Source organism: Micropterus dolomieu, linkage group LG14, assembly GCF_021292245.1.
Source record: "Micropterus dolomieu isolate WLL.071019.BEF.003 ecotype Adirondacks linkage group LG14, ASM2129224v1, whole genome shotgun sequence".
In the NCBI taxonomy this organism is placed as follows: domain Eukaryota; kingdom Metazoa; phylum Chordata; class Actinopteri; order Centrarchiformes; family Centrarchidae; genus Micropterus; species Micropterus dolomieu.
This window is the reverse complement of record NC_060163.1, coordinates 21726721-21754333: the sequence shown is the minus strand read 5'-3', so window position 1 is coordinate 21754333 and position 27613 is coordinate 21726721. Positions and strand designations below refer to the sequence as shown.

General features: G+C 40.1%; 4 protein-coding genes and 1 pseudogene across 10 annotated transcripts in view; 4 read left to right on the top strand and 1 right to left on the bottom strand.

The window, feature by feature from the left end:
- Nucleotides 1-3193: 3193 nt before the first annotated feature.
- dydc2 (DPY30 domain containing 2) lies at nucleotides 3194-6911 on the top strand. Of its 3 annotated transcripts, XR_006828154.1 has the most exons (8): nucleotides 3194-3260; nucleotides 3461-3618; nucleotides 4809-4931; nucleotides 5352-5522; nucleotides 5762-6034; nucleotides 6233-6382; nucleotides 6459-6685; nucleotides 6772-6911. XR_006828154.1 is itself a non-coding variant. In XM_046069397.1 (7 exons), exons 2-7 carry the CDS (start codon nucleotides 3472-3474, stop codon nucleotides 6799-6801), a joined length of 894 nt encoding a protein of 297 aa, XP_045925353.1. In that variant the 5' UTR covers nucleotides 3194-3260; nucleotides 3461-3471; the 3' UTR covers nucleotides 6802-6911. The 3 variants fall into 3 exon arrangements, 2 of the variants coding, with proteins under 2 accessions (XP_045925353.1, XP_045925354.1); XM_046069397.1 differs by lacking the exon at nucleotides 6459-6685; XM_046069398.1 differs by lacking the exons at nucleotides 6233-6382; nucleotides 6459-6685.
- Nucleotides 6912-7348: 437 nt separating this feature from the next.
- Nucleotides 7349-9604, top strand: LOC123983225 (peroxiredoxin-like 2A). Its single transcript, XM_046069399.1, has 5 exons — nucleotides 7349-7588; nucleotides 7727-7818; nucleotides 8505-8645; nucleotides 8808-8972; nucleotides 9072-9604. Exons 1-5 carry the CDS (start codon nucleotides 7444-7446, stop codon nucleotides 9180-9182), a joined length of 654 nt encoding a protein of 217 aa, XP_045925355.1. The 5' UTR covers nucleotides 7349-7443; the 3' UTR covers nucleotides 9183-9604.
- A 129-nt stretch (nucleotides 9605-9733) lies between these two features.
- LOC123983224 lies at nucleotides 9734-12962 on the top strand (annotated as a pseudogene).
- A 262-nt stretch (nucleotides 12963-13224) lies between these two features.
- On the top strand, nucleotides 13225-25103 carry LOC123982669 (PDZ domain-containing protein 7-like). 2 transcript variants are annotated; one of them, XM_046068373.1, is made up of 18 exons: nucleotides 13225-13247; nucleotides 13987-14088; nucleotides 14261-14486; nucleotides 15454-15591; nucleotides 15689-15863; nucleotides 15945-16121; nucleotides 16247-16394; nucleotides 17217-17277; nucleotides 17475-17652; nucleotides 17893-18119; nucleotides 18202-18366; nucleotides 19763-19878; nucleotides 20105-20196; nucleotides 20632-20723; nucleotides 20860-20931; nucleotides 21268-21888; nucleotides 22212-22312; nucleotides 22987-25103. In XM_046068373.1, the coding sequence occupies exons 3-18, from the start codon at nucleotides 14324-14326 to the stop codon at nucleotides 23128-23130; spliced, it is 2670 nt and encodes an 889-aa protein (XP_045924329.1). In that variant the 5' UTR covers nucleotides 13225-13247; nucleotides 13987-14088; nucleotides 14261-14323; the 3' UTR covers nucleotides 23131-25103. The 2 variants fall into 2 exon arrangements, with proteins under 2 accessions (XP_045924329.1, XP_045924328.1); XM_046068372.1 differs by lacking the exon at nucleotides 13225-13247 and adding an exon at nucleotides 13255-13440.
- LOC123982671 (leucine zipper putative tumor suppressor 2 homolog) overlaps nucleotides 24086-27613 on the bottom strand; it is a 38028-nt gene continuing 34500 nt past the window's right edge. For all 4 annotated transcript variants that reach the window (XM_046068375.1, XM_046068374.1, XM_046068377.1 and 1 more), the window contains one exon: nucleotides 24086-27267. In XM_046068375.1, the coding sequence (XP_045924331.1) occupies nucleotides 26560-27267 (708 nt within the window). In that variant the 3' untranslated portion in view covers nucleotides 24086-26559. The remainder of the gene's footprint in view (nucleotides 27268-27613) is intronic.

Here is a 27613-nt window from a genome sequence, read left to right as displayed (position 1 = left end):
CACGCATTTCGAGGGGCAGGCGAATTTACAACTTTGTTACTAAAAGTAAAGCCAGCGTTTCAGTGAACCGCTAAAACGGGGGTCCTGCTACAAGATCCGGTTTAGAAATAATTTGTTCAGGCAGATCACAAAATGTATTTATAGGCTATTGTTATTGTTATAATGACGATTGTTATCTGTTATTTGTCACTTAGGTCTAATCTTTTATTAGTGTGCACTGGAGAGCTCTTGATATGTTTCTTTAGACCTTAATATTTTTGTTGAGGAATGTGTAGGCTATATTTATTTATGAATTAGGCTACTGATAATGTTAATGTTAATTGTTAACTCATGCACAGACTGATATTAGGCATTTATCTGTCCATGTTTCAGTTCTTGTTTGTTGTATTTTGGAGTGTGTGCAGTTGAAAAGTCCAAGATCAAGTTCAAGTTCAAACAACTTTATTAATCTCACCAGGGATTATTTGTATTAAAAAAAACCCAACAACAACAAAACAAGTAGCTACACAAGGCACACAGCATACACAACATGCAACCAGGCAGTGTACCCAGAACGTGAATTAGGCGAATAGTAATAAAATGCCAGCAGATAATGTAATGTGCAATATCAATAGTATGTGCACATTTGAAACCCTATAAAGGACCCTACAGGTTGTCCATGTTAAAAAAAAAAGTAACTATTAGGCTATACCAACAGATTGTTGTAACTGCCTAAACTCTTTACACACACTGACAAAGCTGCTTTGTTCTTGTAAGTGCAGCCGAAGAGCTGGTTTTAACATTTTTAACAAGTGAGGATTGTAATACTTTTTGTGGTTGTCAGATGATGTTTTGTTTGTTTGTTTTTTCATAAAGAAGTGTAGGGACATGAGGTGGAAATATGTGGACAGCCTTTCTTTCTGTCAGCACATGAAACATTATGAAAACTTCCTTGTGTTTTTGGTGAAGTCTATATGAACGGGGTAAAAAATATATCTTAGGCCTACAAAAAAGTGCTTTGCACAGATAATTAGAAAAGAAACAGTCCTAAAAGCCTAATTAATCAAAGTAGCAATTAATCCATGGTTTGTTGGCCTTCCCTGACAAGCAATTGGAAGTATTAAAGAATTATATTGTATCCCCCAAAGGTTTGTTGCAGATACAACCACCAGAGGGCAGCTAATGACTTTTAATTTTCTATTCAGCCTGGTCCTTATATCAGTATGTTTTGTTTTTTGGCAACTCTTAATCTCTCCTTGTTAGAAGAAAAAATACATTTTCAAAAACGGTGGACACAATATTAAAATCGCAGTGCTTCATATGCCCTCTTATGATTAATGAAAGTGGAGCTTGACACCATGGTCCTAGACTTGTTCACAGGACGAAAAACGGCTTAAGGTCATAGTACAGGGTGAGAATGTTTTGGGTTACAAGTGAGAGAAATAACTGATGTTGGAGTGCAGCTGTCAAAGATCAAACTAAGCAGATTTTGGATAGATTCGATTAAATAACCTGTGTATCAAGAGAGACAGGACTGCATCAGTGCACTTCTCACAGTCTGATTGGGTGAGTCCTCCTGTCGTTGTGAAGGCTATATTTGGCTGAAAGGTGTGTAGTATGATTATACGAGGAAAATGATATCTGTGATTACAAATGTTAACTGGGTGTCATCTGTTTCTTGGAAACTGAGCCTGCTGAAATTTCCCCCGCGTTCTCCTCTCACACGTAAGCAACCTGTCTGGGATTCAGGAAAGTGTGCATTTAAAATGACATTAAATATTCAAGGAATATGGCCTAGGCTTTGTCACTAACAAATAAATTAATATTAAAATGTTCCATATAACAGTGGGGTTCTGTAAGGGTTAATTCTGGGATATCTTTTCAGTGTTTTCATGTTATACAATATAACATATCATGGCACTAGTCCTTCTACAACCTAAAATAAAAAGTCATCAAGACTCTTCTTTCCCCTCAGGAGCTGTGACAAAGTTAATAATAAAGTACTTTTCAAAGCAAAGATACAAAGTGGTTTACATGGTTGAAACATTTCAAGACTGAATGAAGAGATGAAGAAAATAAAATCAGACATTTAAAATACAAAATACAATATAAAAATGAAAGTCATTAAAACGGTGTGCTAGCATTAATAAAACGCTTTTTTAAAAGGATAAATTTTCAGAAAAGTGATTCTGCAGCCTCAGATCTTCAGGCAAGGAGTTTAAGATCTGAGAAGCCCTGACTGCAGAAGTCTGGTCACCTTTAGTCTTGAGTTGGACTTAAGAACAGCAGCAGAGCCCTGCCTGAAGATCTGCAGATGAGCAACTGCGAGGTAAACCATTAAGTGCTTTAAAGGTGATCAGTAAAATCTTAAAATTAATTCTAAAACCAACATAACCAGTGAAGAAAGGCTCAAACAGGACTGATATGATCTTGTCTTCTAATATTTGTTAAAAGCAGCTGCCTTTTGTTCCAGCTGAAGGCCTGAGAATGATTTAAGATTTGTTTTCATTAAGCTGGAGAAAGTTGTGGGACATCCCAGCACTTTATTCCTGACAGACTATAAATACCCTAAATCTGCTTTCTGCTAAAACTCTGTCCCAGTGCATTTCCTTGTCTCCTGACTTTATTTTTTATTTTTTATTTATTATGATTTACTTTAGTCTTGTTATCATTTTAGTCATTTATGTTTGATTTATTTATTTTATAATGTATTTAGGCTACATGAATATAGAAATCTATGTATATTGTATTCTATTATGCAGACTATATAGTAGGCTATATTCTTTCTATAAGGCTACTGTGATTCTATTCTTGTACTTTTGCTGCCCTTCAATTGCACTTCAATTTCCAAGGTACAAGGTAGTTTATTTATCATTATACAACACAAGGTTGTAGAAAGTTTGTAGTCCCTTCATGGTACACACGCAGATTTTAACGGACAATTATATATAATAAAATAAAACAATATATATACAGTTATTTATATGCATAGGCCTATAGGCTACATACAGCTGCATTTTTTAAATTCCCTGTGGGGCATTAATAAAGTTCAGGCTTAAACTAATCAACATCTAATTACAAGACAACTATCACTATGTGTTTATTATTATTATGATCAGCCATAGCAGCAGTACGAGTAGTAGTTGGAGCATCAACGGTAGTAGGAACCATACTGTATAAAAGAGGTAGGAACCGAGTTTAAGGGAATGAGGGGCGCATTAATGACGTGACACCGTCACCACGGAGACACAACAACAACATGCGGATGCTGGGTGGAAAAGGTTTGTTTTGGTGATGTCCTGTGATAAATGAATTATTAAATTTAACTTGCGACATAAATAATACACAGTAAACATAGTTGTTACAGTGGAAGTAAACATTAACGTCAAAAAGAGCAAGAGACAGTTTGTTTTCAAGTTCCTAGCTCAAGTTTGATGGTCACAAAGTAAATTTAAGCTGTGTTTTTAAATTATCCACGCAGGAAAATAAAACATGGACTCTGAGTATCTGAGAAGACATCTGGGGAAATGTCTGGCAGAGGGACTCGCTGAAGTGGCCGAGCAGCGCCCTGTAAACCCCATCCTGTATCTCGCCCACTGGCTGTACAAGTACAACGCAAATGTAAAATACGAGACGGAGGTACGCTGCTGTGGTGTTTCCTTGACAACAGGGGGCAGTAATACACAACAGATGTGTATTAAGCGCTGTATGTCCTCTACAGTATAAACCAGGGAGACTTATTTGTATTTCTAATTCATATTTATGACTAATTGGCCCCTGTCCAGGGTGTACCCCGCCTTTCACCCGATGTCAGCTGGGATTGGCTCCAGCTCCAGACCCTGTACCATAGACTGTACCTGTACGCAGAATAAGCGGTTGATGATGGATGGGTGGATGGGTTTCCTTCATTTTCAGTCTGTATTTAAATGTAGTTTAACATTACAAATTAAAAATAACAAGTACACATGCAGCCTAATGTTCTTAAATACAAGCCTGAGATACTTCTACTTTATTTTAATCTTCTACTTCTGTTATTTTATATTTTTACTCCAGATTTATTTGACAGCTAGTGACTATATTAGCTTCTAAAGATCCAGATATTTTTCTCAGAAAACTGAGCTTAAAAGAGAGTGATTGTTATCAGCTCACCAGAAGTATATTAACGTGCAATTGAGTTTGACCTATGCTGATACAGCGTGTTTCCACTGACCCAAGTGGTCAAAGACACATTCATGCAGGTATAAACCTATAAACACATTTTCTTAATAATACTTAAATACTTTCACTTAAGACAAGTTTTAATGCAAGGCTTTTAAATGACTATTCTTGTAGTGTAGTAGCGATTCTTTTATTTAGAAATTTATCTGAATAAAACCATGTCCTGCTACTAGCTACAGGATAGAAAAATCACTTCCCTAATCAGAAGTTATGTTTTGAATACAGTGCTGTAGGAAATATTGATAGCTAGTAAACTGCAAGTACTAAAGCTACTTCTGCCTTTACCTCTACTGCTACTACTACTACCTCAAAGCCTTGATCTTCAAATAGGTTTTGAGAACTGCAGTAAAGGATGGAGGAGACTTAGACAGCCTAAGCTCCTCAGGCTGAGAGCTATAAAGCTTATTGGGTCCGTGGCAACAAAATCCCAGGAACCTTGTACCTTTAGCTTACATTCAGAAATTCCTACAGAGCCCTGCATGCCATGAGATCTATGGGCAAAACCCTTCACAAGCCTTAAAACTACAGGCACCAATGTTCATAAAAAGGTGTTGTGGGGTCCTTTTTCTCAGTCACAAGCCTTGTTTTTGTACCCCTTTTGTTATTTGCAGAAAAAGGCCAATTTGGCACAGCTGGAGCAGGAGCAGGCGAAAGCCAGAGAAGAGGCGTTGTACCAGGAAAGGCTGAGGGAGGAGGAGCGAAAGTTCAGTGAGGCCCTGGAAGAGTCTAAAAAAGTATGTTGTGTAACAGAATCCCTGTAACGCTCTCAGTTTGTGTTTTAACTTAACCCTAACTCTGATTACACAGAGATGATGTCACTGACACCTCTGTTCATCTAAAACCTCCTTTTAATCCAGTTTTCTTGTTCTGCTGGAGGGACAGATGTCACTGTTGTTTTCATTTATTCATAGTTTGAGTCTGTGCTGCTCTGTTAAGTCAGATTCAGACATTGTTTTGTAACATTTAGCCTTTAGAAGTTGAATAATCCCCTTTTTTGCTAAGTTAATTTTAAGCAAAGACCAAGAGCTAGGAGCAACATCGGATGAAGGGAGAAGAGAAGAAGGTTCAGAAAAGCAAAGACATATTTAAAAACACTTTACATGACATTTTGAGCAAAATATTTCAAGAGCATATCAACATCACCACATCAACAGATGGCCGAGAAGGAGCCTACAGGGTCTGATGCACCCATGCCAGCCACAACAGGAGCTGCTGAGGACAACAAACCCATGACTGAAGAGAAACCAAACACCCCTGATCCCGAAAACCAGCAGCGCACAGACGAACACCAAGCGGAAGCTCAGGAAAAGGACACTGAACAGGAGGTGATAATAAGTAGATTGCAAATTGTGTGCTTCCGGTGGTGGTGCCTCCCTAATCTTTTGCAATCACTACTTTAGTTTGTTTTCCTGTGATCTTTGGGTTTGATTCATGACCATTGCTAAGGTCTTTTGGGCTGTGGGACAAAGTCGTTTGCTTATTCTAATGCATGACTTGCCTCCTATGGTACGGAAATAGTCCACAGATTATTTCAACTGGTTTAAGGAGATGGTGTTTCTGCCAGGTGAAGGTTACAGATAATCCAAGTGAGTCCAATCCAGACTTTCCCTTTGGAGAGAAACATCCTTTGGAGGCCGGTAGCTCTTCCCCCTCCGAAGCCCTCAGCACTGAGGTCAAAGAGGAGTCCACAGAAGTGCCTATTGAAAAAAACGAAGTGGAGCCGAGGAGCGATGGAGCAGAAGAGACAACTGAGGTGGAGCCAACTGACAATCATGTAGAAGAGAAAACAGGAAACACCAACCAAACAGAAGTGAAAGTTGACCAAGATGAGGATAAGGTGATGACGTTTTGTGGCCGAATCCGTACATTACCATGATATACAACTGTTTTCCTGCCTGATTTAGGAATTACATTTAATTTATAACAAATGAAAAGGTTCATGTTAAACACTGTGAGAGCAGCTGACATCTGCTTATGTTTCACTGTGACACTAAAATGGTTAAAATACATATTCTGTCTCATAAATGCTCTGCAGGTGGTTGATCAAGCTGACACGACATACTCTCAGCAGACTGAAGCATTACGCTCGACTCCCAGCCGAGACGCTGATGACTTACAAACAGACAAAACAGAGGAGCGACACGACAAACAAAGCCCTCGTTCCCCTGACTCTAAACACACAGAGGTGATGCTGCTTAAAGACAGTACAATACTATACACATCTGTTTAATGCTTAACCTGAACTATCCTGACCACCTCAGCTCAGGAGACAGACGGGCGGATAGCTGGGTTCCAGTTGACAGTGACGTAACAGTAGAGGGGACAGTGTTGAATGAGAGACACAAGGGGGAACCTGAAATCGCTCCTCCTCACATGGAAGACGTCCAGGAGAACATAGACCCCTTTGTAGGCCAGTTGGCAGGAAGTGAAAATGACAAACATTATTTATGATCTATTTCAAATGAGGAAACACTCCCACAAACAAAAGGTCCTTGATCTCTGTTTGTACTTCAGATCGTTGTTCTGGTTTTCAGTGGTGAATAAGTTCTAACTAAGCTTTGTATTGCTTTTCAGGATGAAGAAAAAGAAGCAGAACAAACGTGATCAAGTCAACGTTGTTTGGCAATCCACTGATCCAATATGAAGTTTAAATAATTTTATGGCCTCAGCATACATGTAGTTTGGCAGAAATAAACATTTATCACCATTCATTATTTATTTGTTGGATTTATTTAAGTATCTCTGTGCCAAACGTGTTTCTGTCTGATTAAACTCTATTATACAGCAGGCTATGCAGTAGTGGTAGTTCATGCGACTTACTTCCTACAACATAGGCCACATCCAGCACAAGTCAATCTTTTTTTATTCAGCTCTAATAAATCCACCAAATTGTGGGAATTATGTAGCAGATTGCAACACTGTGCTTATTGTGTAAATGTGCATCGTTATTGCTGCCACGTCTCATGTTTTTGTCGAGTGACTGTGCATATTTTATCCTCCAGTGACCTTTGAACCAACTTAAAGAGGAAGGCCAACGATTTGTATTTGATTCTTCAGTATCTGCAGTTGTATTCACGCTGCAGACCAGAGAAGGCGTCACTGATCAAACACAGCTGCGCGTGATCAAGCCTTCTGATTTGAATTTAAAAGGGCTTGTAGCCGCTGGTGTGGTCACAGAGGAGCTGTTTCTCCGATGGTAGGAGCAAAGATGCATTAAATTAAAACAAAAAGAAAAGCGCGAGGACAATGGGACTCGCAACTAACGTTGTGGCTGTAGTCGGCGGCGTCATAACTGGTGTCATGAATTTTTTTACTGATATATTTCTGACACCCCCGCTGAAGGCCACTCTCAAGCATTTGGAGGAGACTGAGCTCAAAACTTTGAAAGGAGGTAGGTCCGACCTCTATCCACCGAAGAAGTTTGTATTTATTAACTTATGGGTTTTGAAATGAGATTGTTTAGCTGCAAAGCGATCTGCGATTAGTCTATTGCTCAACTATTTCACCCTTTTGCCTCATATTCACTCAGAAACAAGGACCGTGAAAGCCAGATCTCTGTGGGAGGGGTCTGGAGCCGTCATCATGGCAGTGCGGAGACCTGGATGATTTTTGTGCAGAGAGGTAAGTGACAGTATGTCCAGTGTATGACAGGGCAGTCACAGTTGTAATTGTTAGTCCTACTTTTTTTCTGAAATAATTTGACTTAATGGAAAGAGATTTTTACCCCCTTAAGATCCCTTTTACTCTTATTTTCCATCATGGTAAAGACATTACACAATGTCTTCCGTAGACTGCTGTGTTTATATTGAGTGAAATATTCAGACCATACACTCCACGTTATCTCTCTCCTATCGTATCTGTCTTATGCATCATATAACATTTACCTTCCTGTCTATGGGAAGTATGGGATCTCCACTTGCTGCATAGCATGAATTTGTAATGACTGGTCCATTAACCAGAGGGTCTGTGGAGGCTTTTAAACGTCCCCACACTGTTAAAAACAATATAAGTACAATTTATCAGTTAAGAAAATGCTAATCATAAGTGATGCCTATTCCTTTGTCCTCGTTTTAGGTGCAATACATGTTACGATTACAGCTTGATAACGCAACCACTGTATAAACTTCTTTTTATATATAAACTTTTTTAAATGATGTAAACCAACTATTTTCACAAAGCCTAATTTATTTACCAGTTGATGACATAGTGCCTTTTTTATATTCGTAGTACATGCAGTGGCAGATAAAAACAAAACGGTGAAGTTTTTGTTCACTGTTTGACCACTTTTCTATCCTAATTGGCGGCAGGAGGCCGCAGCGCTGTCCTCTCTGAAACCCCAGCTTGATGAGCTTGGGGTCCCTCTGTACGCTGTGGTGAAGGAGGATGTCGGCACCGAGGTCCAGAGCTTCCGACAGTACTTCAAGGGGGAGATTTTCTTGGATGAAAAGGTGGAATATTTTTTTCTCCTGAAATGAATTGGTATATTGTCTGGTCAGAACCAATCTTCAAGCCAGTTTCTGTAAACACTGAAGTTATTCAGGATGTGGAGCAAATCAGTTTAGTTTTCCATGAAGGATTCAAGGCTTTTGGTTGGTTTGCTTGCGTTGCAGAGGCGTTTTTATGGACCTCGCGAGCGGAAGATGGGTCTCCTGGCATTCCTGCGTGTTGGGGTGTGGATGAACGGCCTGAGGGCCTTTAAGAATGGCTTCATGGGAAATGTTTTGGGAGAGGGCTTTGTCCTTGGTGGGGTCTTCGTCATTGGACAAGGCCAGCAGGTAATTTCCATGGTCAAGTTGACATATCACATCAGGAGTAAAACAGCATACTTGGAACTGTTTCATATGTTTGACCTTTTAACTTTTCCTGTTCTAAAGGGTATACTTCTGGAGCACAGAGAGATTGAATTTGGAGATAAAGTCAACATTGGAGATGTCATCCGAGCTGCCAGAAGAATATCAGGAGAACTCATGTCTTTAGAGCAGTAATGCTTTGTATGAACTCTGGTGAATAAGAAGCTCATATCTGTTTAAACCCATGTTCTTGACCAGTTAATCACCTTGACAAACTAATGCCTTTCAGAGCAAGAAAGAACCATACCACTATATGAATGATATATGTTGAAAATGTTTGAATTGCAGTGTAGAGGATCTGGTTATGTATGAGAAAAGGAATGTTAAAGTGCACAACTGTGAGTTTGACATACTGGTCTCGGGAAAACCTGGATGCTTTTAGCAGTATGACTGCGTAGTAAAAGACTCTTGAGTGTGTTAATGATGGTCTGTCTTTAAACTCAAGAGAAAGCAGACCTGATGTCTAACACTGAGTTTCCAGTGTTACTCTGTGATACTGCTGCATTATCTTGGGACCCAAGAGAACTTTGACCAATAAAACACGGCTTTGTGCTCTACAGTTTTGTTTTTATTCACTTCATCACTCAGAAAGTGGGACTTCCTAAGCTAAAAGTTCTTAATTTTCCTGGGTGACGGGTGGGACTGTTCAGAGCAAACATCCTGTGGGGGCTTTTTTTAGTATGAGAACTCGATCCCATCCACTCAAAACCAGCCCTTTTTTGGTGCGGGTGCAGTAAGGAGACCAGAAGTACAGTTTGGACAACATTTTGGAGTTTTGTGTTTTCAGCATGAATTAACTTCAGCTGTCACTGTTTTGTACATCTGAAACAACAATAGAAACCGGTTGGTATTCCTTTTTGTTCTAAAATTCTACAATCTAGAAGTAAACTCAGGCTTTACTGCAGGATGTATTTGGTACTTATATTTTGCCTGCTTTAGCTGTGCATGCATTAAATTTATATATATATTTTTTTAAAGTAGGTTCCAACAGTAGTGGCATTTATCTGTTATGGTCTAGTTTACAGCATGTTTATTCCTCCATGGGGGGGGAGTGAAATACTGTAATGGCAGCTACAGTACAGCTGATAAGGTAAATAACCCACATGAAGGGTGTGGTCCTTCAAATAAACAATTTGCTAACATCCCTTAGATGGTTTGATGGTGAGATTGAAAGTTCATTCTGGATCTTGGAAACACCCGTTGGTAAAATCTCACTTTAAGGTCCACTGAAAACGGCCAACCATCATGGGGGTTTCCGTAACTCTACATCCTCAAATATTCTGTGCCCTTTACTTTGCTTAATAGAAGAAGTGCATTATGCTACTGATTTTATGAATCTTAAAGATAATTCATTTTCACTGGTCTTCCAGCTATGACTTTCATCCTGGAGGGGGAGCTGTTTAACATGTGGTATGGGGCTTTGGCATTTGTGGCCACACTGATGGTTGTAGTGGCCCTCGCCAACACTGACTTATTCCTAACGAAGTCAGCACCGGCCTCTCTGGAGGAACTGGGTGCTACTGATCTTCAGACAACAACAGGAGGTGAACAAAATGGAAATAAAATATATATTATAAATACTGTAGGCCAAATTTAATTCTTGACCTTGTGTGACCAATGTCACCACATGGTCCACTCAGTAGCTGTTCTGGTGCTTATATCAAATGATCTTTTTGCCCAGTTGTTGGGGAACTGTAAATGTTGTTCATGTGAGCTCAAAACATTTTTAAAGTTCTCAGTTAAACTCACTCTGCTGATGAAAGCCATGTGATATGATTGACAGCTACCAAACAGTTATTTGCAGTGGGATTTTCTCAGTTTATGCTATACTATTTTTTATATGCAAAGTTCACAATCCCGTAAGTCAACAGAAATACAGTTGTTGTAGACAAAACACATTAGCTCTGTATAATTTAACACAATGCTATGCTAGTAACCTCAAGGACTTTCAAGAAAGAGAAATCATATTCATGTGCTTTGTGTGATTCTACAGATGGTAAGACAGTGAAAGGTCAACTTTTGTGGGAGAGAAGCGGAGCAGTGATTCTGGCTGTGAGGCGCCCTGGGTGAGCCTTGTGCAGAGAGGTAAAGTACAGTATGCATGTGTTTGCATTTGTGAGTGTGATATAATACACATTAGGATTCTTGCTTCAGGAGTTTTAGATATATTCAGTATTGTCCACTGGGGCTGCTCTAACTGAAATGATGCACTTTTATGTGTCACATGAAAACACTTTTGGATATTTTAGCAGCTGTAGAGAAGCTAAAACTTAAAAACAGGATACATCTGTCTCTTATATTTCCTCCTCTGTTTTTGAGTTGTGGCAAATCATGGGTGTATCACTGTGTCTAATGTTCAGGATTTGTATAAAAAAAACAACCAACAATACTGTATATGTTTGACAAAACCCAGACTTAGCAGTATTCAAATACCCAGTGTGACAGCAACAATTGTGACCCTGTTGTTATCATAGAATGCAATGCAACAATTATTATTTCTCATAATGTAATGGTTCTCTGTGTAACATTTGCACATACAGTATATTTTTTATATCCAACGTTTTTGGCTTGTTGGCTTTAAAAGTGATCTCTTGTCGGAGGTTGTGGGTTTAGTCCGGACATGAGTTGTGAGCAGTTTAGCCAATTTCCCCCCAAGATTGTTTAATTTTAAGGGACTGTAAAAACAGGAAGGCATTCAAAGTATAAAAATAGACAAAATTGTGTGTTACAAAATGTTTCTGTCTTCCCTTTTATCATTAGCCAAAAACAGCTAAGCGTTAAAACAGTGTGGGGCGGGGTGTGTTCTTTAAGATATCAGTGGGAAAATAAAATATTATCCAGGAAGTCCAGATTAATGAGTTTTAAGACTTAACGGACGCCAAAACACTACACAATGGTTTGTAATACTCAAATACAGTGTCTCAACTCCAAGTTTGGGAACCCCTAAGACAGGGTATTTATTTTCTTAAACATGGTCTATTTTGTTCATAGTACTTATCACTTAACACTTTGATTTGATGTTTTAAAGTATCACACCTTCAGATGTGAACAGACTGTTATTGTCTGTTTCATCTCTCCTCAGGAGGCCGCAGCGCTGTCCTCTCTGAAACCCCAGCTGGATGAGCTCGGGGTCCGTCTGTACGCTGTGGTGAAGGAGGACATTGGCACCGAGGTCCAGAACTTCAGACCGTACTTTAATGGGGAGATCCTTGTGGATCACAAGGTATTTGTACACAGGGTTTGACTAGCTTCATTAACGGTAACGTTTTTCTCCTCTCAGTTTTTTTCCTCTGCTCTTCCCTTTTTCCTTCCTTTTGCAGCAGGTTTTCTATGGCCCTAAATACAGAAGAATGGGACTGGGTCTTGGTCTTGTTCGTCTGGGTGTTCTACGAAACCTGGTCCATGCTCAGAAGAAGGGTTACCAGGGCAACAAAAATGGAGAAGGTTTCATTCTTGGTGGCTTGTATGTCATTGAAAAAAGGTAAGTTCATATTTGCAATTCATACTCTCATACTGATTTGTGCCTTTATTGTTTAAAGTTTATAGTCTTAGAATGAGAAGAAATTATGTAAATGTTCTCCTAAAAAGCACTGATGTCTCCCTTCTTACTCAGGGTATACTACTGGAGCAGAGGGAGAAGGAATTTGGAGACAAAGCTGATCTTTCTTCCATCCTGGATGCAGCAAAGAGAATTAGTAAAAGCCAATAGATTGTTTTGTTTATTTTATATCTCCCAAATGTCATCAGTAACATCTGAGTTTCATCTGCTTTAAAATTTTGTTCTGCTGTGCTGTTAATGTTGGTTTGTCTATGATAGTCTGTGTCTAAACCACTGAGGGTGCAGACCTGATGCTGAAAACCAACTCAAACCACACTGTTACATTAAAAGAAGCACAATAAATATAAACGCTTGAATTAATGTGTATTTATTGAGTAATCTGTTGTCTAATGGTTGTGTAATGTATCTGTACAGCATTACTGTACTGAATTTGATTGTGAGGCCTATTATTATTGTTGCATCAGTATCTGATGTACAGAAAGTTCTGACTCGTTGTCAGTTGATTGCCATATTAGTTATCCAATGAAATACTCTCAATTAATTGTAATCCAGCCAATCGACATGGCCAGGGGCGGACCTTTTACGAGCAGGAGAAATGTCCCAGCCAGGTGCGTTGATCATTTTGCACAACATGGACTCAGGTACGCTAACTAGGTGACTTAGATTAGTTCCTTCACAGAATATGGGATGAATTTAAAGAATACAATGGATACTTTCCGCTGTCGACCATTAGTTCAAAGTCAGTCATAATCTGTTTTCTGGTAGTGTTTAAGCAGAGTAGTCTACACGACAGCTGCTGCCTTGTTGTTCTCGGCTTGAAACGTAAAATGTGTGGTAAGTAAGTAAAGTATTTTATTTGTTATGTTAGGCGATATATTGCGCAAAAAGTCTACATTTGTTCTGCAAGTATCAGATACTGTAGCGGAGTAAACGCTGAAGTTGCGTAGTGAATTAATACGCAAATAAACTCTTTTAAATCTTGGTCCCGGTTATCACACGCTAAATGTTAAAAGTCGCCTTTTGAAGCTACCGCAGCTTTGCCCGCTTTTTAGCGTCGCTGTCTGGGGTGCTGAAGCACCACGAGACGCTTGGGGGAACCCCAAGGTGACGACATGAGGACTCACTTTTATCATGGGTCAAGTTTAGTGACATGTAACCATGGCATCAACACCATGTGACATCCTATCTGTAAGTGGGTCATGTCTGAGCTAAATAAACCAAGTAAATGCTATTTCAAGCATATTTTCACCTGCAGAGGCAAAATCGGTAGGCCTATATATGTTAGTCAAAAGACTATAAAATATCGGATCTTAACACTTAAGACATGCTCTAGATATGTGATGTGTTCATTTATCTGCCAACTGTTAATGTTTCTGTGAGACTGGGACAGGTGAGAGAGATGCAACATGGGCAGGAATGGACCAAAGTGTGACTTCAGGAAGCCAAAGCCTCAGATATCATGTCACAAAGCAGCCTGCATCAGTGAGTTGGATTATCCTGCCATGTCACTCTACTGGCAAGCTAATAAAAAATACCACTTTTATACAAACAAACACAGTGCAGTTGTGTGAATGGTTATATAGTCTCAGTATGCGGGGAACACAGTGGGCAAATTGCCTGAGGACGGCTTTCCTTCTGCTGTGTGTGGCTGTAGACTCCGTCGCCCGGAGCTGAGCCACCGGTCGAGTGTGTGTGAAAGGGGACCCTGCCAGCCTCCATGGCTCACTCGTCAGACCCATCCCGCAGGGACAAGACCCCCGGGACCCAAGGGTCACACACGGCTACACGCAACCTCTTACGGAAGAAGGAGCAGCGCCGACGTGGAATCCGATCCTCCTCACCCATGGGCCGGGTCATCCTCATCAACTCTCCTGTGGATGGTAAGGAGTAGTTGGGCTGGGTGCTTGTGTAGTGCACATTACAACCTACCTAATAAGTGACTGAATAATTGTTGCTTTTTCTTTCAAAAATTAGTCAAGTTGAGACTTTGCAGGGTGACTTTGCTATTTTAAGTTCTGCATTATACTGACCTGATCAGTGGTTTCCAACCATTCTGTCTCACGAGAACATGTAAAAGAAGGTTGCAAACACCTGCACATGACCAGCATAGAAAAGTAATGTCTTGGTCATAGACCTGCAGTTACTCACAAACTGAAACGACGTCTTTATATGCATATCTCAAGGAAACAATGGAGACAAATTGCAAAAACCTGACAAAATAACACCATCAATACCTAATAACTTAGGAACATAAAATGAGACGAGCATAGTATCTCAATATTCATAGAAAACAATGCTAGAAACAACATTAGTAATGTTATTGCTGTATAATTAATTCACTAACCTTACTTCAAATAATGTTTAGTTTGCTTGATAAAGACCTGATACTTCATGATGGATAGTGTTTTATTTCCATCTTTACAGCCGGATGTTTGACATTTGACAAACTTTTTCTTTTTAGGAGAATATAAACTATAAATAAAAGCATAGATTAAAAATAGCTTTTGCTTTCAGGCTGCATGCGCCCATAACAACGTTTGGAGAAGTTATGCTCTTAAAGAAGGCTGTTGAGTTCTGTTTCCAGATTTGTATTTTCACTAAACTTTTGGAAGTGATGTCTAACATCAGGGGAGGCCTGAATACTTTTTAATAATCAAAAAATGAAGACCTCTAATGTGTAATGTTTGTGTACTAAGAAAATATATTATTTATTTGCTTCAAAGATAGAGAACCACTGCTGTGTATTATGATTAGATTTTATGAGAGATTTTGACTGATTTTAATAATAATTTTTGACCACTGATGGCTTATCAGCTTATTGACACAGGATGTGTGTGATGTTTTTAGGTGGAGATGACAGCGAGGACCTCCATACGATCACGGTGGATAAAAGTGCAGATGGCAAGCTCGGCTTCAGCGTGCGTGGAGGCTCCGAACACGGCCTCAGCATCTTTGTCAGTAAGGTGGAGGACAACAGTACAGCAGGTAAACTAACATTTTTTTTTGACTGTTGTGACTGATGTTTACTTCTGTTGCTCTTGTTACAGTATATTTTCACAAGTGTGTGTGTGTGTGTGTACAGAGCAAGCAGGCCTGCTTGTAGGTGATAAACTGGTGGAGGTGAATGGTATCAGCCTGGAGAGCATCACGATGAGCAGCGCTGTGAAGGTCCTGACAGGCAACAACAGGCTGAGGATGGTGTTAAGACGTGTTGGCAAAGTCCCCGGCATCCGCTACTCCAAGGAGAAAACTACCTGGTGATGAAGAACTATTCCTACTGATATTAACTCGTTTTATCACATGAATATTACATTCTGACTGACTGTAAAATCTTTCAGGGTGGACTTGATACACAGGCGTATGGTGGTGGAGGAGAGCGGACGGACACCTTCTGAGACCAGCTCCGGAAGTGCCCTCCAAAGGATCGTCCACCTTTACACCACCTCAGACGACTACTGTTTGGGTTTCAACATCCGTGGGGGAAAGGAGTTTGGTCTGGGCATCTATGTCTCCAAGTAGGTACAAAAGTTTAGAAAATTTGCTCTTCTAGACCGAAAAACACAACAACATTTAGTCATTAAATAATATCTTGGCTACATTTTTAGAGCTGATTGTACTCACTCATGTCTTGTTGTTTCAGACTGGATCCTGGTGGTCTGGCGGAGCAGAATGGAATAAAGATGGGGGACCAGATCCTGGCTGCCAATGGAGTGAGCTTTGAGGACATCAGCCACAGCAGTGCTGTGGAGGTGCTGAAGAGCCACACACATGTCATGCTGACCATCAAGGTGAGAGTGGTGATCATGTGAAGATGATAGAAGTCCTCATTAACAAACTGTCCCACGTGGTAAAATTTTATCAATTTGATAGAAAATCCAGTGTCTATAATCCTTTGGTACATTGGTAAATACTAATGGAAAATGTGTATTGTTAAAATGAAGTGTGAGCCTTCATCTTATATTGCATTACTGGTAGAAGTAAAGTTGTCTCAGTTGAATGTGAGGATTCGGTGTTAACAACAAAGCTGAAGAGGCTGTATCACATTCCATATCGACTCTTTGTTATCAGAAAGCGTGTCGGCTCTTTTATTACTGCCTCGGTCAGGTGACCCGCATTCACTTTCTGACCTGTTTCCTACCTTTCATCTTTAATTCTCTCAAACCAAATACACGCGTCGCGTCGCTACACAGTGGATATAATAACGGTTTGTGTGGCAGGGCCGACAGCTGGCACTCAGTCATAATATTCCTCGCTCACTTGTCGGAGCTTGGGTTTCGCGCTGTGAAAAATAGCCAGGCTGTGTGCATTATTCACCAGGCAGCTGGGATCAGGTGCTGATCAAAGCTTAGAGCCGTGTTTTGTGCAAGTTTTGTTCCGGGATCCCTCGCTTTTGCCCCGTGGAAACTTTAACAGGCAGAGTTAGAAAGCATCCCAGCCATCAAAGGTTACGAAAAAGTCAAGAAGGGAAATGTGTTTCTATTTGAGGAGGAAGGGCTGTATGTTTAATCTCTGTATGCTTCTAGGGTTACTCTATCAAATATAGTGATCCCATAAAAGTTTCAAGGTCTCCACTGTATCTCATTTGCATATCTGTGACCATATCTTCACAGGAAGCAGGACGATACCCTGCTTATAAGGAGATGGTGGCAGAATACAGGTGGCTTAATAAGCGTATGTATCTGTGTTTTTTTTTTTTGTTTTTTTTTTTCTACCAGTGTTTCACCATGTAGAAAGCTGCAATCCCACAGTCACTTTAGAAAATTGTGAGCCTTTCTGTTTGTGTGAGGCGTCATCTGTAAAGAACACAGGATACTCAGTGATCAGCTTGGACACATTTGAGTTAGAAGATCTCTTGTTTTCTTCCTCAGTGGCCAATGGTAGTCAGAAATCTTCCTCCCAGGGTTCAGAATCCAACTCCTCAGCCTCCTCTCTGTCGTCTGGCACTCCGGTCAGCTCTCTGAGCGGCCTGTCGCAGGTCATGTTCCCTCCCAGCCTGCCGTTTGGTTCAGACATGGTGGATGTATGCATTTCTACTGAGGACCAGAGGTCAGGCTCAGCTGATTTATTTTCAGTTTGATTTTCAGACAATGTTTGAGAAACTCATCTTAAAGCAACAATAAGAAACACTAGACTGAAACATTATATTTTATAGAACTTTTAACGTGTTCTAGGTATTTTTAAATAGTCTCTTGACTCTGCAGACACATACAATACAGCTTCAGTTTTCAAAAGCAACATGTGTACACTTACAGACCAGACATGATCATGATCGTTGTATTTGTCCAGGTCAGAGTCAGCGCAAACTGAGACTGCAATCCAGACCGACCTTCCTTCTCAGAGGATGGGCGCAGACACCACTCGCAGCCTGGGACAAACCACTCTGCTCAAAGACACGGTGATCCGTGCAGAGGAGGACAGGGGGAGGAAAGAGTCCCCCAAGACAGCCGTGCTGCTGGCTCTCGGCAGACCGGCCAGACCAATCAGCAGGTCCCAGAGCCAAGTCACTGTGGCAGGTGAGGCGAGGAGAGAGCGGGTAACATAAATGTTCATTGAATGATGGAATAGTTGAGCCCACTGTTGCTTATCCAATCACAGAGATCAAGCAGAAGAAAGAGAAGAAGCATAAAGGGAAGGACCCAGAGGAGAAGAGCACCCTGCAGCGCTCAAAGACCTTCGTCAACTTGCTATTCAAGGGTGGACGCAAACGAGATACTTCCAGGGGGCGCTCCAAGTCCCCGTCCACAGACAAGGCTGGTAAAGGTAGCTGCATTTTTATGTCCCTAAAATTAGGGCTGGGCAATAAAACAATAATGATAATTATCGCGATATAAATTTCCTCAATAACAACATAACAAATGTTCAATAAATGTTTGATTTAATTCATTTGAATCACAAATGAATTAGCACTTAATTTTTCTATTAAGATATTTATTTTGTTGTGGAAAAGGGACTGAAAAAGAAGAGAAAGATTTCATCAGAATTGTTTTGAATGTTCTACCTCACCACAGTGTTAGTCATGTTCTACTATAAAGAAAAGTGTAAAACCACAGTTAACAATCTGTTTTTTTCAACTTTCACTCAGGAGCAAAAATCAGTCTTAAAACTTGAAAGAAATAGTGATTTGACATTTATCGTGATTATTATCGATTTCAAATGATTTCAAAATCTTTATTGTGATAACATTTTTGGCCATAATGCCCAGCCCTACATAAAATGCACTAAAGCTGTTTTACTCCCACAAATTACTTTTGAACAGAAAATTAGATTATTTTCTGAATGGCCAGTAAAGATGCTGGCACTTGCTTAGGTGGCTGTTGCTTCACACCCATACTGTGAAGACAATAACAAAAAACCAGACACATCACCCCTAATCTAAAGGATATGAAGTAAATTGTCAACTAATCCCATGAAGACTGAAACCAACAATGCTCAGTACTTCCTAACCTTTCTAACCTGTATGAGGCTCTCTGCCCCAAATCCTTATTGAAGAAATAAATCTTAAAAACCGAAGGATTTTGCCATTTACGTCTTGTCGGAAATGGAGATCGCCTCCAAAGATATAGTAACCTAGTCTGCACCTCAAACAAGAGGAAATGTTGAAAAAGAAAATGTTTTTGTGATTTTTTTTTTTTTTTTTAAATAGCTTTAGGTGGAGCACTATGGAATAAGAGAATAAGGTATATCAGGCTTCGGATACACACACAATACTTGGTAGTGGATCACTTCATTGTGGGTTTGGTATATTCATGGGATTTGTTCATAATAAGGTGGTGTATTACCAGTTTTATCCTTTTGGTTTGAGAAGGCAAATCTTCCTCTTCACTCTGTCGCAGATTGGAAACCCTAAAAATGTAAGCTTGTTCAGTGAATCCCAAATTTTAAATACCTTTTGAGTAGTGCTTTTGTAAGTAATGATGGTTTTGTAACTGATGATGTGCAGCAAATCAAGCACAAAGATCTTTATAGTCTGTATTCTGGGCAACTATACACCAATATAACTGATTTATTGAGGCAGTAATTAAGTCATTCGGTAACATAAATGTTTAATTTACTTATATTATTACGATAATAAAAATTGAAGTCAGTTGGACTGCAACGAGGCATTTGTGGTCCAGTAGATTTCCATCATGTGAGCTTACCCTGTAATTCTTTTCAGGGGGTCGACAAGTCAGTGCGATGCCAAATTCAGAGATGCTTGGAGTGGTGGAGGACATGGCCCACAGGCTGCTGACAGAAGAGGAGGAGGCTGCTGTGATGAAGACGTGCCGAAGGGTAAGAAGCTTTGTTCACAGCTGCAGACATACTGAGACATTCTGGTTTTTAGATGTTAGATGGTAATGTTGACCTTTGAACTGCCCATGAAGGAAGTCTCTGTTTGTATTTACATCAAACAATTCCTTTACATACATATTTCACATAACAGTTCTTAGTTTAAGTAATATTTAAGTCATTATTAACTGGATACTAAATAACAGATTTGTGTTGTTACCCTTAACAGTACATCGCAGAGCGGTCAGTGGAGACCATGATACGCCACCTGCTGGCCGTGCTGGACAGACCTGAAAAGCTGCTCTTGCTAAGGGAAGTCCGGTAAGAAGAGCGTGAAAAAAGAAAAAACACTGAAGTATAGTGCGGAATAAATACTGAATTAGTATTCACTGATAATATTAAGGCAACTGATGATTGGAAATTACTATTGTTCATAGAAGTTCTTCAACCTGATAACGCTTCTGAAATATATACACAAATATACTGTACATTTACATCATGAAGGTTTTCTTTATGCTTGCATATGATAAATGTGGATAAACTCTGTGTACCCTCCACATTAACGGCCGTGTGTAAATCCAAAACAGAAACTGGTATTACAAACACTGCCAGAAGGGGATTAAGGATATTTCAGGATAATCTTCTCAAATCCAAACGTTTCCAAAATAAGAAACTGATGTCTAATTAAAAATGTTTTGTAACCTAACACATGAGCATGACTCAGCATTTTTTTCCTTGTTTTTTTTTTTTTTTAAGGATGCTGCTTCCCCCTTCTGACTTGAGTACATTCAATAACATGGTGACCCCTATCGAAGTCGAGGCCTATGATATCCTCAAGTACCGCTCAAGTGCGTATGATACATGCTGAATTTGTGCGGTTTCGGAGCAGTGTCAGAATCAGTGTGATCATGTGCAGCAGTGTTAACACAAATCGGCTCTGAACAGTTCCAGTTATACTGTGTTCCTCTCATCTCTGTATCATAGTCCAAACTCCTCCTCTTCGCTCTCCTACATCTGGTCGAGCACCCAAACGACGCCTCATCACTCCCGTTCCAGGTCAGCACCTTTCACCTTATACTTATAATTTTTCTGTAATTTAAACTTTTGGATTAAAGTGATTTTTATTTATTTATTTTTTTTTTATTTGATTATTTGAAAAAACGTATCTTGGATTTTCCCAGGATTGGAGGGTGGCCATTTGGTACTTAAAAAGGTGGTTCTTATTATTGCAAACTGGTGTTTTCTTGCCTTACCATGAGTCTGTTAATCATGCATAACTTTTAATATGCATGAACATAGCGTTTTGTAGAGAACCCTTTCAAACCACCGGGTTAAAAGTGCACAGAACGTGAAATGGAAAGCTGCAGATCCCATCCTGTGTTTTTACTGCAGACTACAGGGGAGGCTTTGAGCTCCACAATACAGAGGAGGTGGAGAAGGAGAGCCACCTACTGGAAGAGCTGGAGAAGCTCAGTCTGTCTGGGCCCCGGGGGTCCAAGGAGAGGCATCACACCTCCAGGTCCTTCACCCCGCTGCTCGACATACCGGTGGACGGATATAACACTGAGTCCAGAGACCTCAGACCCCCCTCTGCCGCCGCCGTGCTCCCCAACTGGTTGCTGGCCCACAACGATGATTCCCGCCCTCCTCTCAGAACAGACATTGGCACCATTCGCTCCGTCCACTTCGACGAGGTTTCACTGCACTCAGCTTCAAGTAAGGGGGACACGACTTCAGAAAGAGGAAGGTCACCGTTTAGAAACGGCCACTCCAAAGGCAAAAAGGAGAAAAGTGGAGACAGGAATAAAGAAACTGTGTTCACGCTGCATAGTGCTGCTCGCCGGAGTCGGCCCTTGTTGTCGCAGGTTTTCAGTTCAACTCTAGATCAACAAGTGGAGAGTGAACAGATGAACGGCCACCAGGCTTCTTCTCAGAATGGACTCAGTGGCTCCAACCGTGAACAGGAGTACAAGCTGAAAACTGTCAGCATCTCCAAGACCAAACAGTCACTGGGTAAATGTTTGGGCAGTCAGAATCATAACATCAAAACATACAATTTGTCATAATTTAATTTCATTCTCGATTATGTAAAACACCAGAACACAGCAAATGAATAAGAAAATACAGGCAGAAGGCAGGGTCTCTACAGATACAGATACCGCCACACACTTCTAGTGGGTAATAAGAGATGATTGAAAGGGATTGAGTTTTTTAGGAAAGTCCTTCTCATTATCCAAAACTTTCACAAACCAGTACTTGTGAAGAAACAGCTGGAAATATAAATACAAATCTAAAATACATGACTGACTCCCACTACTGTTGTTTTGATTTTTCAGGCATTAGTATTTCTGGTGGGATGGAGTCGAAGGTTCAGCCGGTGGTGAAGATCGAGAAGATCTTTCCAGGAGGAGCCGCATCCACCTGTGAAGTACTCAAGGTGACGTTACGTGACAGCATTTCTGCAGTATTCACAAAATTTAATTTAAGACACACAATCATATCATCCTAAGTATGAAACCATTTCTGAAAACCAGTATAATACAACATAATCCGAGCACAATTAAAAACTGTTTGCTCCTCTTCTTCAATTAATGACCACCTGTTTGCACCAATACAGAAACTAAAGTTACCTGAGGCACAATATCATGCCCCCTGTGGCTTGGAGGAAAACGGGCAATATGGCTCCTACATTTCTGATAATATAATTCATTAAATTAATGGAACCTGCATTCAGATTAGCAGCAGAAAATGGATTAACCAATTAAGAATGATACATTAATTTAAGTTCCCTTATGTTAAATCTTTTGACAAAATCTACATTTGCCAGTAATCAGATGACGAGCCTCCTGGCTGCTGTAGTGACAGTTTTAGCTTATAGATCGCAATCACAGATACAAACCATTTTATAACTAATATTATTGCCTTGGCAAGCAAGAGATAATGTTAGACTTTTGTAAATTAAAGTGTAAGACTTTACAATACCCTCGAAGGCCTTTGAGGATACTAAATTACATGAATTACATTAAGACCTGCAGGTGCCCTATTGACACACAGTTTTGTGCCGGTCTCTCTGAATGCACGTGACACAAACTGTCCCTCTTATGTCCCCAGGCTGGATTTGAGTTGGTGTCTGTGGATGGCGTTTCCCTGCAAGGAGTTACCCATCAGCATGCTGTCGACATCATCCGAAAAGCCTTCAGCAATAAGGCCAAAGACCCCATGTTGTTTGTGGTCAAAGTCTCTAAAAACCTTTGAAAGGAAACTTGAGACACTTATCATGAATTTAGGAAAAATGCCTGGTGATTTATCAGCCGCTGGGACAGACACGGAGACAAGAACTCCAACCTAATCACACACTGATGCTCTGAGGTCAGGTATGTAATTTTGCCATTCATGTTAAAGTTTGTTAAAGTTAGGAATGATGACATGGACACTGTTGAGCAACTTGCTGAAAAAACCAAATGGCCTAAGGCAGCAGATGGATTTACGAAGGATTAAGCAACAAAAATGAGAGAATGAGATGGTTGTCACAAAGACAAAGTAAACACAGATGCAGCAAAAGACATTTACAGTAAATTAAATGTCCAGAAGGCTTGAAATGATGAAACAATGGTGCTCCTGATCTGATGCCTTAATTTATCACTTTCATCACATCCTAGGAGCCAATACCTGTCAAGATTATTTTCTTAAACAAAACCTTAGATGTGTCATCAGCAGTGTATGTCTGTGCGTTTGAATGTTTAAATGTGCAGGATGACAAACTGTAACCTGAGTGCCTTTTAAAAGTGGACTGAACATATAAAAGTCTGACTCCATGTTTAGTTGGCTTGAAATGAAACTTTTGAGCTGCAGAGGGCAGACGTGAGCCGTTCACAAAAAACTTCTGCTCTGGGCAGCAGCTGAGGGAAGCCACAAACCTTAAAACATGTCTAAATGTAAATAAGATGAGTACTGTAGAATTAATAATTAAGGTTGCTATTGGAGAAAATTACAACCCAGATAAAACTGTTATTCCATGTCCTGGGTGAATACTGATGAAAAATAAACTTAAACTCTTCTTCTTCTGCAGAAACAGATGATATCAAATTCTAGTGTATATAATTTGATGCAATAATACAGCTAAGAGAGAAAATGCATCTACTGTAAGACTTCCTGACTTTAGAAGCAGTTGTATGAAGTTGAACAAATCTCCACATACCACACAAAGCTATTAAATTTAGTTTTTTTTATTTAAAAACATAGGTTTGTTCAAGAAATGTACAGCATGAAAATATACATTTAATGTCTTCATACAAATATTGTGGATTATAAAATTATACTGAGGAACCAGAACAAACATCCACACAAACATTATATACAGGCATTGTATCTGTACTGTAGGCGCAAAATATAATGTGCGACATTGCTTTGGTCTATTCACAGTGGCTATGTTTTAATTTTTTTGAGATGGACACACATCTCTGGAAGAAAACTATGATTTGTCAGGGTTATTTACAGAGGATAATTCAATCAGCAGTAATACAGGAACATAAGACTTCTTCTCTTGGTTCTGTTGTACAGGGAAGTAACTACGCATGAAACAGATCCTATGATGTAAAGGTTGTTGGAAAAACAGTCACGCCATGGCCAAAGTAGTTTACACCAAAACACCCATCATTCAGTGCATCATTCCCCTTCTGTGAGGTGATCTTAGTAACACATCACCCGCACACAGTAATCTATGTTACACCACATCTTGGAGAGAGTTGTAGAAGTATTTGATCTAATTATAAGATACAAGAATGTAGGTGTGCTTTAATAGTCTGACACAATTGTCTTAATTTTATGTACATTTCTGTTTTACTGGAAAACGCCACTAATACAAATGACTGTTACTATGACTTGAATGAATTTACAGTAGGAATGGCTAATAAGATATGCTGTATACCATGAGACAACATCAATTTGACTTTGTCATGGGGTTTAACCATGGTCACTATCCTTTTAATATCTGAGGCTAAGGTGCACAATGTTGGAAAAGTACAATGTTTAAAACCTGAAGAGCCAATTTGGGCTCAAGATTACACTTTTTCAAGTGTAACAAAGAAAAACATTTAACATGAGCAGTTGATGGTGTTTTGACTTCTTTGGGAGGCATTAATGTGATAAAGATTCATTTGTTGTGTATTAATAACTGGCAACACTGACACTAAGTTGACTTTATAGGAAAAATAAACAGGTTCCCAACACTTCGTCACTGCAGGATAATCATAGGTGTAAATAATTAAATCAATGATGGCTGAATTCCATTTAGCTTCTTCGGTTTCAGGCTCCTGGACAGCCCTGGTACAGACCTTTTTCACAGCAGACATTTTGCCTTGTCACAGTAGGAAAAGCACATGTGAAACAACTTTTGTTAAAGATGGCCCAGTTCCACTGAGTAAGCCAGCTTCCTGTTAGTATTCCTGGTAATGGAATGCAGTCGTTCTTATTATTTACACCTTAATTACACCCATGCTTTTCCTGCTGTGACAAGCCAAAATGCCTGCTGTGAAAAAGATTGATTTTCCTGAACATTTACAATATCATGATATACAGTATATCAATATTACAGTATTAGAATAGAAGATTTTATCCACATCTCCCACTACTACACAGTAGGAAACGTGATTTAATCCAATCTTCTGGCATCAGACAATAGTTTGACAAAGCTAATTTTAAAGGTGGGTCAGATCATTTGTGTGTGCGAGAGAAAAGTAGATGTATGCGCTGAATGTCAAGTGTTAAGGTCGTATATTTTCCAGGTGTCATTACATTAGACTATACAGATGTTATTTTCACCATTTAAAAGGTAAAAAGTACAAATTAAGGAGGTTCAATCTTTGTTTCCCCTCAGACTTTAATATTAGAGTCCACAAACTTCCAATTCTGTTTACAAAGTTATAAAAACAACAAATTTGTGCTATATAAGGGTGGAATATAGATGTTTTGTCCCAACAAATTGTGCTACGCCTATTAGAAAGAAAAAAGACATATTTTGGAAACATCTACTGTTGTTGGTCATGCCACAATTCGCAGAAAGGCTTGTGTTTTTGAGAACATAATTCTCTTCACATCACTCAGAGTGCAGCCACCATCATTAGCACCCGCGCTCTGATTCACTCGCTCTTATCATGACGTGCTGAATGTGTGGTATCCCACGTTTGCTGTCAATTGACAACAGCGTGGGCTCCATCCAAATTAACTGTACTAATGAGAGGTGAATGCTAACAGAGTGGGTGTGTAGTGCTAAAACCCAGCAGGGAAGGTGGAGGAGAGTGAAAGGTTGGGACAAGTTACTCATACACAACAAATTCTCCCACAAATGCTTAAGACTGGGAAAGAGGGCTGAGGCGCTGATGTCTTAGTTAGTGCAAACACTAACACAGATATTAATGGAGGGGTAAAGGACTGAGGTGGCCTACTAACGACTAATAGGTCATTGGCTCTCAAATGGGACTCCTTAGAGTAAAGACCGATGAGGCAGAACTAAAGTGTGGCTGATTTTACACCACAGATGGTTGTTTTTACATTTGTGATACCAATCTTCTCTTAAACAGAATGTGTTTAAATCTAGACAGCACAAAAGAGATCAGATCTGTGACATGTAGGTGAAAACAAACATTTAAGCTGACAGCAGTGCAAATCAAAAGAGAGACATGAGGGTCAAATTTCTGTGGCGGCGATCTCATCGAAGTTTATCTCGTTGCCGCTGCCCTCGTCCTCCTCTCTGCTCTCCAGTTCCTGACTGAGCTCCTGCAGGAGCTGCTCCAGCTCTCGGTTCCTGCGATACATCTGCACATAGTTCTGCTGCAGCTGTTTCTGGTAGCGGATAACTTTGTCCTTCTCCTCCTGCCATATCCTGCGCTCCTCCTCGAAGCCTCCAGTTTGCTGCTCGGCCCGCTGACGCTCGAAGGCCAGCTCGGCCCTCATCCTGTCCATCTGCACCTTCATGTTTTGCAGGGCCTCGGTGCTGCTCTGGCGTTGGGCCTTCGCCTCATCACTCTCATAGGCGAGCAGGTGCTCCTCTGCTTCCTGGAAAACCTGACACTGTCTGTTTCCTGGGCCCTGATTGGCCAAGGCATCTCTGAGATAAACCAACTCTCCCTCTAGGCGTCCTACCTTTTCTCTGAGCAGCTCCGCTTCGCTTTTGCGACGCTGAAGCTCGTTTTCACAGACCTCCAGCTCTAGGGTTCGTGTGCGGGTTGTGCCGTGGGCCTCCTGGAGCAAGACCTGGGTGTTTGTCAGCTCACCACGAGCCTCTCTGAGTTGACCCCGCAGTGAAACAATCTCTCCCACTCGCTGGGCTAACTCTCCCTGCACTTCCTTCAGCTGCTGCTTCAGCAACGAGATTTCCCCTGACTTCTGACAGACCTGAGGGGGAAAGAAAAACTTTTAGAAGGCATGTTCAGTTCAGCAAAGCGATGGGTTTTGTTTTTTTTTGGTGCACAGGCTAATCAAAAATAAAGAGAAGTAAAATAACCAGGGCTGCAGCTGACAAAAACCCAAAGATATTCAACTTCATATCATAGATGACCTAGTAAGTTAAACTATTAATTGTTTAATTTTATGCTGATTGACTCAATCAGCTAATAGTATCAGATCTAAAAATGTAAAAATCTAATGTAATATAAATCTAATAAGTCTTATGGAAAACATCTTGATAGTTTAAGTAGACCAAAACACCATGATATTGGGCAACAAATGAAGACATTCCTAT

What these genes read in the sequence shown, in the direction of transcription:
- dydc2 (XM_046069397.1), top strand. Translation starts at nt 3,472, where the DNA reads ATGGACTCTGAGTATCTGAGAAGACATCTGGGGAAATGTCTGGCAGAG. An exon ending in CCCTGGAAGAGTCTAAAAAA is followed by an intron (nt 4,932 to 5,351) that starts GTATGTTGTGTA and finishes CCACATCAACAG; the next exon opens with ATGGCCGAGAAGGAGCCTAC. An exon ending in AAAAGGACACTGAACAGGAG is followed by an intron (nt 5,523 to 5,761) that starts GTGATAATAAGT and finishes TGTTTCTGCCAG; the next exon opens with GTGAAGGTTACAGATAATCC.
- LOC123982669 (XM_046068373.1), top strand. Translation starts at nt 14,324, where the DNA reads ATGGCTCACTCGTCAGACCCATCCCGCAGGGACAAGACCCCCGGGACC. An exon ending in TCCAAGGAGAAAACTACCTG is followed by an intron (nt 15,864 to 15,944) that starts GTGATGAAGAAC and finishes AAAATCTTTCAG; the next exon opens with GGTGGACTTGATACACAGGC. An exon ending in TGATGAAGACGTGCCGAAGG is followed by an intron (nt 19,879 to 20,104) that starts GTAAGAAGCTTT and finishes TACCCTTAACAG; the next exon opens with TACATCGCAGAGCGGTCAGT.